The 12,548-nt window shown below is 43.0% G+C and overlaps 1 protein-coding gene across 12 annotated transcripts in view; it reads right to left on the reverse strand.

Annotated features, from left to right (window-relative positions):
- Window positions 1-1,244: 1,244 nt before the first annotated feature.
- The window catches only part of SPTBN1 (spectrin beta, non-erythrocytic 1), a 214,887-nt gene continuing 203,583 nt past the window's right edge, over window positions 1,245-12,548 (reverse strand). For 9 of the 12 annotated variants that reach the window (XM_065527088.1, XM_045369324.2, XM_065527084.1 and 6 more), the window contains 6 exons: window positions 11,706-11,818; window positions 10,972-11,035; window positions 6,272-6,510; window positions 4,867-5,040; window positions 3,295-3,337; window positions 1,245-2,583 (listed from right to left, as the gene is read on the reverse strand). In XM_065527088.1, coding sequence (XP_065383160.1) covers window positions 2,365-2,583; window positions 3,295-3,337; window positions 4,867-5,040; window positions 6,272-6,510; window positions 10,972-11,035; window positions 11,706-11,818 — 852 coding nt within the window. In that variant the 3' untranslated portion in view covers window positions 1,245-2,364. Of the gene's footprint in view, window positions 2,584-3,294; window positions 3,338-4,866; window positions 5,041-6,271; window positions 6,511-7,276; window positions 9,509-9,714; window positions 11,036-11,705; window positions 11,819-12,548 lie in introns of those variants that run through there. The other 3 variants (XR_012422380.1, XR_012422381.1, XM_005575876.5) reach the window with 2 other exon arrangements.

The following is a 12,548-nucleotide window of genomic DNA, read 5'->3' on the forward strand; positions in this document are numbered from 1 at the left end:
ATGACCCTGTGTGGCCTATAACTTCTGATGGTGAACACGTCTTGATTGGGGTCTTCTGACACTCTTCTCCTTTTGCTGCCCATCATCTTCCACATTCAGGCCTCAGTGGATCCTTATCAAGTGCAAGAAGAGAGAGCAAATACCACGAAAGCCCGGATTCGTAACTAGAGATCTGCGAACTGTTGAAATTATGTGCACGATGTTCAACATCTATGTATTTCTTACGGGATTCCAGGATTGCTGGTGTGAACTTTTTGCCATCTGCACAGCTTTGTCAAGAGTACAAGACTGTAATCAATCACAATTGTTTCCAAGATACGTTGCCTTAACTAAACATTTTGATCTGTTGAGAATGGAAGAACTTGATTCCAACCCTGAGCATGGCAAGGGCGAAGGACTGTCGTGGGAACAGGGGAGAAGGTGAGGTCTCAGTTTGCCTAGAGGTAAGAGAGTTAAGAGAAAGCTTTGATGACACTGAGCTGTGGAGCCCAGGGTTGATGCCACCTTAGGCATGGTCTTTGTGGAATAACTTACTGGACATCCATAATACTAGCATCCATTGCTGCTAGTTTATGCAAGCGGCATGGAGTCAGCATATCCAGATAACCCAGGAAAAGTATGTCACTTGTAAATAACCCACGACTCTATGCTGAAGTCACAAACTATGGCCCATGGGCCAGACCTGATCTGTTGCCTGTTACTTTTTTTTTCCTTTTTGGTCTGATCTGTATAAAGTAGACTTTACATTTTGAAATCATTACAAAAAAATCAAAATATTATATGGCATGTGAAAGTATAGGAAATTCAAATTTGTGTCCCTAAATAATTTTACTGGAACATAGCCATGCCCAGGCGTTCACATACTGTCAATGACTGCCTTTGTATTACACAACAGCCGAGTTGAGCAACAGAGACAGTTACGGCCTACAAAGCCTAAAATATTTACTATCTCCGTCCCTTTACAGAACAAATTTGCCAACCCCTATCTCAGAGCTCACATTTCACAAGTGCTCTGGTAACTTTTTCATAAATAAAAGATAAAGCCTGAATGTGTAACTACAAAACAGTCACATTTATTACTGTTTGCTGTAGTTTTCAAAGCTTGTGCACCAGACATGCATAAAAAATGCAAAAGTGAGCCCAGACTGGTTATAAAATGTTTCCTGTTTGTCATTTCTCCCTTTGCAGTTTCCCTACTGGGCTTGCACACGCAGCAGAGGAAGAACAACACTTAGTCACCGTGCTAGATTTAAAAGCATTTAATGACATAGCATATATTTAACAGATAGGGCAAAAGTTGAGAGGTACAGGTCGTACGACTGAGCACCAGGCCTGAGCGACCACCTCCCTGTTCAGGCCCAGCCTCTGGAGTTCATTCCTATCAATGTCATTTTGATTGTGCAGTAAGATGAAAATTTGTCATTACAATAGTTACAGTGACAGAGAAATGCACACTATGTATCAAATAGCAAGGAAATGAAGCAAATTATAACACAGTGTGGCAACGCACGAGCAAGTAACCATTAAAGTAACATTACTTTGTCCAGTAAATGCTTCAGTTCCACCACTTGTACACTTACCAATGATTTAAAGGGTTTATTATACATCTAGTTTTATTATACTTTGTACTAGAATTATCTCAAACATACAATATAATGTATTTCAGCAAAAAAAAAAAAAAAAAAATTGAAATTACAGATTATTTAAAACAGTATCAGTTTTCTATTCCTTCTTGTATACTGACATTCTTAACCGTCATAGCAGTTGATGCAGAAAAGCCGCATGTCATGTGTTAGTAAGTGATGCCAGATACAAATGGTTTGGTCTGTAGAGTTAATGTGGAGCTGCACTGTGGCTGCAGCAAGATCATAATATGTGATCTGTTTAATAAAGGTTAGCCCCATCTTGGGCACTTCTAATAGTCAAGACTCAGGGTAACCACCGGAAGTAAATGGAGAGAGAATGGTGTCAGGATATTGGTACATTTCGTCTCTGGTAAGCACAGGAAATATTGATTAAGCACCGCTGCCTTGCATACCAACAGCACTAGAGGCGGGTTATTTCCAACACAGCCTCACAAAATTGAGGAACAGTTTAAATACTGAGATCTAATCTATATAATTTCATTAAAAAAAATCTGGCCTTCCCTCTGCACCTCAAACTTTTGTAACTTGGAGATAAAGTGTTTAGGTGTGTTTCCCCCACCCCCCAGAAATGCTCTATAAATTAAAAAAAAAAAAAAAAAAAAAAAAATCAACCACATTGAGGAACATTAGGCACAGAGAGTAATGTGTTGGTTCTGAGCTTGCATGCTGGAATTTCACTGAAAAGGTAAGAGAAGGGCAGGAGGTGAAGGAAAGGAGTTCATTTCTTTTTGCCAAAAAGACTGAACCGCTTCTCTTTGTCTTTCTCTTTGTCCTTTTCCCGCTTGCCGGGACTGGACTCGCTGGTGATGGTGACGACGCTGGTGGGGAGGGTCTGCGCCCGGCTGGATGCTGGCGTGCTCTGGGTGCTGGCAGACACCTCATGTTTATCAGAGGAGATGGCCGAAGAGATGGCCTGGATCCATGTGTTCATTTCCTCCTGGACAGAGGAAGGGACACAGGTAAGACTCAACTAAGAGGGCTAGGTGGGAGGGGTTCTGGAGCCAAGGCTTGGGAATGGCACACCTGGCCAACTGAGGGGTGAGCAGAGTCACTTCTGGGCACTGTCCCCAAATGCACCTCTGCCTTATCAGTATAGGAGAGGGAACCTGGTTCAGCTTCTCATGAAAATTCAGTTCTACTCATCACCTAGTAAGTGGCCCTACAAACTTGTAAGAGCTGGAAGACTGGTCTCAATCTGTGAGGTGGTCAGATCCCATCCTAGAAGGTGCTTTTTCACATTTAAGGGCATTATAGGTGTTACTTTTCCATCAATGGACCCTCTCTTTCCTTGAGGTGAGGTACACACCCATTAAACAGCTGGCTACGGGCACAGGGTGCAGCGGGGGTCCCATCATGATCCACAACCAGTCCTGGGACCACCTCACTGTGCCTCATCCCTGGGAGGGGATGAGCAAAGATTCCCTCCATCGACTTCAAGGGATCCTGCCTCGGCAAAGGGACAGCGAGATCATATTCACTGCCTTCTAGAGACAGAACCAAACACCTTCTAGTGCTGGTGACTGGAGCCCAATGATAGAAACCATCACTGATCATCATTTACGCGAAGAACATTCTGAATAAAGCCCATCATCCCACAAACACTTGCAAACTCCTAAGTACTGGAGAGAAATAACATTTAGAAACTTACATCGTCTTTGGCTTGGAAGAGGTACTCATTGCCATCATTTAGTCTGTAATTTCAAGGAAGAAAGTTAGTCACCACTTAGTTACAGAGAAATAAAAATCCCCCAACTCCCATATCCCACACAGGACAGAAGCAGACCACAGGAGTCAAAACAGAAGTGTCAACCTGCATATGTCACCAACAAGCCTGGGGACCTGCCCAGGCCCAGCAACGGACCCCTGGAGATCAAGAAGCCATAAAATCGCACCAATGATACACACGGGGAGCCTGTGCTTCAATCAAATGGAAGGATTTAAAAAAAACCCAAACATAACATTTGGCTTTATTGTGATAAAACTCACTTGTGGATGCCTGATCACTTACTGGTCTAAACTGAATTCAGGAGAAAGCTTTTGAACACAACGAGCCCTTTTGACATTCTGCTACTGAGCTTGTATCCCCTACATTCACGTTCCAGAGTCTCAGAATAGGCAAACAGAAAATGTCTCTTCAACTTTTCTTCTACTGTATGTCTTAGAATTAAGAAGCCCTATTAGTGTGACACTGGGAGCTCCCTAGGCTTGGAGGGGTCACAGGTTCACTCTGTGGCTGCGGAGAGTAAGAGGGTACTGCTGAGTAGCAGAGGGTAGCTACCGTTCACTAATATCCCAGTTCTCTGAAGCTGCATGAAGGGAGTACAAAGGGGAAAGCAGCCAAAGAGCCAAGCTGCCGGTGCACTGTCTTACAAAATGTAAAGTGTTCCAGGACCCAAACAGCCTGCCTGTACTGCGCAGCAGCAGAGCTCAATAAATCAAATCATTTGACACTCTCTCCTCTGCAGCCCTTGGCCTAGTCCAACTGGCATGAAACATACAAATAAATGAAGACCAAAGCTTTTCAGATCCCAAAGCAACAGTGCAAATCAGTAAACAAGCATCCTAACCACTAAAATGTTTATTTTTTACATTTTTAAAAGATAAAATAATTATTCTGCCTACTTCCAAGTGTGAGGAGAAATTCTGAGATTAGCCCCACTCTGTAGGGAGGTACATGTATCCTACAGGGTAGAGATATTTGGAACTAGATGGTTCTGAGGCAGCTGGAGCATCTACTGGGAGAGTCAGGGGAGGACAGGGTCCCAGGCCCCATCCAAACATTTCCTGTTTGTCTCCATCCAGCTCCAGGATGACTCACTTGACCCATCTCCAGATAACTCATGAGCAAAGAATAGCATCTCCTGGGTCGGGATAAGCTGAAAAGATGGGGAAACTATTTTTCAAAGCCTCTCTTAAACTGTGAAATGTGACTAGCTCTCTTTAAGTCTTAGGGAACAGTAAGTGCCTGGTTATAAAATCAAAAGCTCCTTATCCTTCAATGCTCAGCTGTACTGTTAACCACAGGGAAGCTGGTGGCTGGCCACAGTTGCCAAAGAATTCAGCCTGAGACATGTGCCAAACTGGTTTTTCACTTTATTGGGGATTTAAAATGGCAGAAGAGAGAACAAACTAATCACAGCAGCTGTCTAAGAAAACCAACCTTCAGAGTGGAAGTAAATGCAAACCCACTCTGGCAGCCCTGAAGCATGGCAACTCTCACCTTAGCTTGAATACGTGTTTCTTCTTTTTGTAATCAAGGGCCACTTCGCAGACAGCTTCTTTCAAACTCACAGGGACCTCGCTGTGGTAGGGAATTCCAGAAGCAGCAGTCTTTGCATCTTTGTAGAAACCCATTTCTTGGTTATTTATGACACAATAAACATTGTGCCAGGACCTGAGCAGTTTAAAAAAAAAGGGCAGGGGAGATAAAGGCTCTACCACATTCCCCTTGAAGAACTAAACATTTCATTAACATGAAAATGATCCTCACACAACACAGTGTGATCCCGCCCAACCCTCAACCTTCCTTATTACAAGCCCTTCCTAAATTCTGCTAACACTAAACAACAGAAAAAATTTCTCCATGGAGAGTTTGGGGACAGGGCACAGGGCAGGTGTTTGAGGGCTACGTCTTCTCTTTTACTTTGGAGAAAAGCAAGTTACTCTCTTGTACTCTGAGCTCACTTTGATTGGTGTTTAGTACTCTCTGCTGTAGCGCCCTCTTATGGTCATGGGTTACAGGCCATGCTCCTTGTCTGAAATATGCCTGTCCTCCAGCAGCAGCTCCTCCAGCTGCAGGTTTATTACTTATGTGACTTGGCAACTTGACAGAAAGACAGACCCAGAGCCATCAGCACTTATGGTACCTTTGGGTGAATTAGAATAAAGTGGCTTTTCCCCTATGGTATGGCAAACTGCCCTAATATACTAATTTTAACAGAACACCGGCCTGTATTACACCAACATGTATTAATATATAAATCCCTATGTTGTCCTCAATGCGAATGGCAGTTCTTAGATATTCTGATCGCCTTGCACAGCAAACAAACTGCACAATAAGACATGGTGGTCCCAGGCGGTTGAGTTTACTAGTTAAGCACATAGGCTTTGCAGTTTCCTATTCCAGCTTTGCCATTTACTAGGTTTCCACAGAAAGTGAGCTTTATTAACCGCTCAGAGCCTCTGGTTCCCCATCTGTTAAACAAAAAAATTGGGGCTGTTGAGAGACAATGAATATATATATATAAAGGTTGATATGGAGATCAGGGCAGGGGAAATTGGTGAATGGCTTTTTACAAAAAACCCACGAGGATTCCTAAATGAAATCATTCACTTAAGGTAAAGAAGACTCTTCAGTCTCAACCTAGCAAATTCCTTCTCCAGACAAACTACTAAAGCCCCGTCTAGCTACTCCCATCCAAACTCAACTCTTCCTTCTCTCAGTGAATAACCAGCATTCTACTCCTGCTTTCCAGCGTCAGCCCAAGAAGAATGCAATGTCCAGGAAGCTACCAAAGGAATAAAACTACATGAGCACATACTTCTCTTCCAATTCAAGAGTGGCCCACCTTATCCCTTCAGAGGCTGACTTCCCATCTTACTGTGGCAGGCTCTGCTGCTGTTACCTGCTTGAGGCTTTCTTATTGTGGGCCTCCCACTCGTGTTTCCGATTGAGGAAGCCTTCCATCTGGGCCGAAGGCGTCTCCTGGGTTCTGGCTGGTAAGGTGGCCGCACTCTGGGCTGGGAGGGCAGTCTTGGCTTTGCGATCAGAGGTCGGGGAGGGGATGGGGCTGGACTCTTTAGAGCTCGTTCTTTGTTCTGTAGCGCCGTTGACCATTTCACTTGTATCCACCGTTTCTGCCATCTAGGGACAGCGGAGAGGCCATTCAGCTAACTCCGTGAGCCATGGGGGTGACCACATACATACGCTCTACCTGACTCGCACATGTGGCTGTGTATAAATGCCTGGCAGAGATCGAGGCAGTACAGTAAAACCATTGCACACCCACAAAGCCAGCTGGACACCAAGGACATTAGAAGGTGGGAATGGATTAATACCCGCCCGTTTACAGGGAAATAAGAAAAGCGAAATGCCAGTATGAGTTTTACTGCACTCTATTCCTCTGATCAATAAATATAACTCAGATCATCTCCTCTTATGGTTACTTTAAAACAAAAAGACAACAGTAACAATCACACATATTAAATATGAAAGAGAGTGGACGTTATACAGCAGCCACCTTACGATCAAGGATGCCACCAGAAGGGCTGGAAGTTTAAGCGAAAGGGCATTCACAAACAGACCGATAGACAACTCTACCAGAGCTACATGGCATTCCCCCAGAGTAAGACAAGGAAAGACCTTGGTTCCTGAAAATGTTCTCTGGCTCTCCTCCCCCTCCCCTCAACACATTGTCATAAACACATGCAGAAATTAGGACGACAATCATGCATTTCACATCTACCATCCCAGTTAGACTTTGGAACTTAAGAGCTGGAAGGAAATGAGGCAAGTCAACAAACATCAATTTGACCACATCTGCCGAAGTTGTATCGTGAGTGGGTTGTAGTTTGTGTTAAAGGAGCTGGAAAAGCCAATCACAGTCACTCAACACCACACAGCTATTTACCCCCAAACAAAGACAGAACCAGGGCCTTCCCCATCACGGGTTGGTTGATCACGGTGCCTTGCTGCACTGAGACGAGAAAGCCCAGAGACAGCCAGGCTTCCAGCGGCTCTGACCCTTCAGGCTGGAGACGTCTTCGGGAGCGTTCCTTCCCAAGCTCATTTAAATTGTAACCCTCATGGCTTTTCGGCTTTGGAAATGTAGTAGGGTCTTGATTCATTATCATTTTCAGCCTGTGTACCATCAACTGTGTACCATTAACTGTAGCAGCCCCTGGCTGATACACCCAGGGTGTGCGATTAGCGAGTTACTAAAGCTGGGTGTGGCTGACACTTTAGTGGATTACAGACAACCTGCACCCCTCGTACACAGACAAACATGGAGAAGTCAATGGCACGCTCATTAGATACGTCGCCCACCACTGCTGCCCAGGACCAAAGTGACACCAAATTAGCAGTAACAACCTTGACGGGATAAATGGTAGACTGGCCACCACCATGTGAACACCTGGATCTATCAACTCTTGGGAACTGGATCTCTCACTTATTAGGTCTTATCTTAATGGCTGGGCCCAATGCTTGATTTTGAACAAAACTAATTTTTTGGGGGGAAAAGGGCTAAAAAAAGCTCTAGAAGGAGGGGGAATCACAAGTTTAAGTTATGTCTATGCAAACTATCATAATTAGCATCAGGGCTGAGGGAAGACTAGAAACTATACAGTTTAAGGGTGGTTTTGATTGGAACCCTTTACCCTCATGGCAATGTGGAAAATGGATTATTAGGACAAAAAGAGATGTGGGGGTGTGTGTGTGCACGAGTGCTGCATGATGATCACCCAGGCCTTGCAAGTGACAGACTGCAGATACGTGCTTATGAGCAACAGACTATTTAAACCATTCTCTCTCTTTTCACTTTTAAAGGAGAGGTGCAGGACGGGAAATACCCAAAAAACAAAACCCTCAGTCAAAACAATGTGAATGGACTTTAAAGGTGATAAATCCTCTCTAGTGTGAGATTTCAGGAGACTTCTGGTGAGGAGGAAGTATGAGTTTGGTCTGGAAGGCCTGAGCCAGGTGTGAGTCCAGAGAGACATGGGGTTAGTATGTAGAGAAACCAGGTTAAAAAAAAATTTAGTGCTGCAGGTTTGACTTGAAAGCTGCTAGTGACAGCAATGACCTGGGTAGAGAGATGTTTCCTTAAAACAGCTAAAATTTATCATACTTGGTCAGACTGCAAGGTAGATGAAGGCCAGGGAAGCCTCTTCTGAGGATAATTCTGCAGCAAAAATTTTTTCTTTAGAGTTAGAAGGAAAGAGAAAACCCCAAACCAGTATGCAGAGATCATTAATGTTTATGCAAATGAATCACTAACCAAGAAAACAAGGAAAATAAAAGGAACAAAATGAATTTTAATGGACATGTGCTTTAAGCATGCCAACAGACAACACACCACTAGAGACACACATCAAAAGCAATCACAGTGCTATGATCAAATGATGGGTACATGTGAACACATCCCCTGCAACCCCACCCCACGTTGCTTCTCTTTAGCGATTAGTCCAGAGTGCTTTAGTGGCTGGGCACACCCGAGATACTTAAATCAGGAGGTGAACATAAATGCAACGTGACAACTAGTAGCACAGAAAACACCTGATTGGTTTTCAAAGTGCACAAAGCAATGCTATTTTCAAGTTCATTGAGTCTCTGCATCATCACTCAAAACAATAAAAATACTTTTTCTTCTTCTAATACAATCCAATTGTAATTAAAATTTTGTTATGACATGCTACATTAAAAAATCTAGATAAAAATAGGCATGATAGCAAATGCTAAAAGCATCATAGCACTCTTTTCTTGTGTGCTTATGTGGTTCCTTTTTTGGAGGGTCTTCTAGATACAAAAAGTGTCAAATTGGGTATCAGTCCTGGTGATACAAAATTTAAACACACACATATATATATGAAAACATCACATATATACATATAGATCAATGAAACACAAAATGTAATTTGGAGCCAGAAACACACATTAGAGCTCCCTAATGACCAAAGACAAAGCAGTTTTTTTTTCTAAAATGAATTTTGATGTGTTTTAAGGCAGAGACCCAATAATGATGCACACTACCCCCAGAACATAAGAAGCTTGGCATCTATCTATATACCCATCTACAGTCAGAAGTAGATAGATATGTACATAGAGATAAGGAAAAACAAACAAGATGCTATATGACGTTATCCTGACAAAAGAAAAAAAAAAGACATGCATCATGAAATAAAAAGACAAATCAGACTTAACTCATGGAGAACACATATCAAAACAGGTTTCTGATTCCACTAACACATCTAAATATGGCAAAGGAGCAAAGTGAATGTCTCACAAGGCTTTGATGTATAATATGGATTTGGTTTTCTTTTTATCAGTACTAGGAAACCATCTCTGTCACCAGCTTTTATTTCTAAGGAAAAGGATTTTTGTGAAAACATTTTCAATTCATGCTGGTGTCCTGACAGATACCATCCGAAAAGCTTCCTTTATCAGATAATTCCACAAAAAGTCTTGAGGAAATGAACAATGAATCAGAAGACTAATCCAAGATGTAGAGTGGAGTTTGTCTACAGAGACACTGACATGACTTCTGAAGCCAGGGGGCATGCGAGCGCTCCCAGGCACGGTCCACCAAGTGCAACGTTCAAGTAATCAGGATGAACCACAATGGCTTCTGTTCCATTTGTTTGAAAAATTAAAACAGTTTGACACCCTGAAGTCATCGGCTGAATGGAGAGGCACGGAAGTCTGTGAGGCAGGCTTCTAAAACATGCTGAGAACCGCTGTCACCTGCTGTGTCCCAAGTGCCGCAGCACTGACAGGGAGCGAGACAGAGGTGGCGGCAGCAGTCAGTGGGCACTTTACTCCTGAGGCTGGCTGCAACATCTGTGCAAGGAAGCCTACAGTTTTCAATTCAGGAATTGGCAGAAAAAAAGTTAGAGAGGAACTGGTTTGTAAAAAGTAATAAATGACCCAAGGGTCTCAAAACGTTTGAGATTGTGTGCCTACAATTAAAACAGCTTCCAGAATATATCCAACTCCCTTTTTGTCATCTTCAATGAATGAATGCATCTTTCATGGAATGTTACACAGCTGACTTTAGGTTTTAATCTTATTATAGAATGTCTCCCTCCTCATACACCAGTCTTCCTAGTTAATAGTAAACTACTACAGGTTAATAACATCTGGAAAGGGGGCTACATATAGCACAGTACTGTGTCCTGTTAGAATAACTGAATGTGTCATACCTGTTAGATTCTAGTTTTCTTCTTCATTATGCTGTAATCTCATTTAATTTCATTTCAATTACTCATGTAAGGGTTTCGCTGTAAAATCTTAATAAAGTAAAAAGCTCACAATAAATAAACAAAAAATAAGTATGGTGCTTTAAGGCAGCTGGGCATCCATCAGTTAAGAGACTCAAACATGAATTAAATGCAAACAAATATGAAACCAAGGAAGGCTATGAATTAAGTAAAAATTTTAACATTTTGGGTGAAGTGGAAGCCAAAAGGTCAAAACCCAGAGGATTTGGAAAGGCTGATTCTTGACAAATGGTAGTGAACTTCACAGTCCAGACCATGGCTGGTCACTGGCTGTCCGTCTGCTATTAAAGTTTTTGTAGTTTTGGTAGGTTTGAGAGCGGTAACTAACCCGTGGAGATCCCTGTTCAGCCGGCAAACCGTTTTGGGAAACTTGTTCTCCTTTTGCAGTATCCCTGTTAGGGAAGGGCGGGAAAAGAGGAGGAAGGGAAAGGAAGAAGAGGAGAAAGAGGAAATAGTAAGAGAGGGTGGGAGAACATCATCACTCAATTTTATTACAAGCAACCCTTTCACATAATGTAATTCTTTTTAAATCTGAAACTTCCAAGTGTTTTAAATAGACTCTAGATAGAAAATATGACTACAGGAATGCCCTATGCCCCGCCCCACCAAATAAAGGCAGCATTAGAGGTTGCCATGGAGCTCTTACCATAGCAAAATAATCAGCCCTTTGGAAATAGAGAATAATTGTTGCCCTCTGTGTGAAGTTACTTAGAACTTTCAAAAAAAGCATCACCACAAAATCACTGGCCTAAAATCTGGGCAGTTCACTCCATGCATTTAATCATATGGAAGTTCTGAGCATACTGTTTGTGTGCACACAGGATGAGAAAGGGCACTGTCTACATTCTACTTCTGCCACCTACATACCTATGTGACTGTGGACAGATCAGTGTCCTCCAAGATTATTTCGGGTAACTATACAGACTTTAAACAGTCTATGGAAGCAATGAGTAGGCAGGGCACGTGGTTAGGCCTAGAAATGCAAGGCTTCAGAAAGATGCCCCATAAACCTCATTGGCCACCGAGACTAAGGGCCCAGCCTCTGGAGCTGCTGGGACTCACCACTGCTGCTGGGACTCAGCTTCCTCTGAAACCTTCGTGCTCGGCTCGGGAGAAGGCGGCCGCCTCTTCCTCTCCTCTTCCTCTTGCTGTCTGCGCACTTCCAGTAACTCCAACTAAGAGAAAACAGAGTGATGTTTGGTAGAGTCCCAAACTCTGCCTCTTTGCAGAAAAAGGTTCTAGGAACTCAGGAAGTCCTCCTGTCTAGTTTGCTAAACTGGACCACACTGGACAAGAAGATGCTCTAACATTGTGAGCCAAATGGAATTAGGTTCACAGGAACTGCAGCTACAACCTAAAACTACAGGAAATGGTCTATTCCATGGGCTGGCAAAATTCCTGTGAGCTGTTTGTAGGACCCCTGGGAGCTTGGGTTTAATTTCTAAATTAACTATGCAACTCTCAACTCTGCTGAGGAGGAAAGTACCTGAGCCTGAGGGTTCATGCTGGACTCCCCAGGAGAGCTCAGACAAACACCAGGGACAGAGCTGCAATAATTCTCAAGGAAGCCGCTTGTGCTGTGGTGGGGATCTGCGTTCAGCCAAAACCCAAACAACACATTAAAAAGCCACAGAATAGTCTAACTGAAACAAAGCCATTTCATGAGTCATATGGATGCACCAGAAGTACTCTGTTTTAACACAAATGTATGCAGGTACATTTTAAATGCCCAGAACTGGAAATCAGAAACACCATTTTGTACACTGCAAAGGATCAGCTTTCTACAGGAAAGCAAAAGTCTTGGAAGAGGAAACACCAGTGCACAAATCCTATTCTAAGGCCTTTATGTTGACGGAAGAGAGGATCAGGAATGGGGACTCAACAACAGAATAGGATTAAGCTTCT

This window comes from Macaca fascicularis, chromosome 13 (genome assembly GCF_037993035.2).
Source record: "Macaca fascicularis isolate 582-1 chromosome 13, T2T-MFA8v1.1".
NCBI lineage: Eukaryota > Metazoa > Chordata > Mammalia > Primates > Cercopithecidae > Macaca > Macaca fascicularis.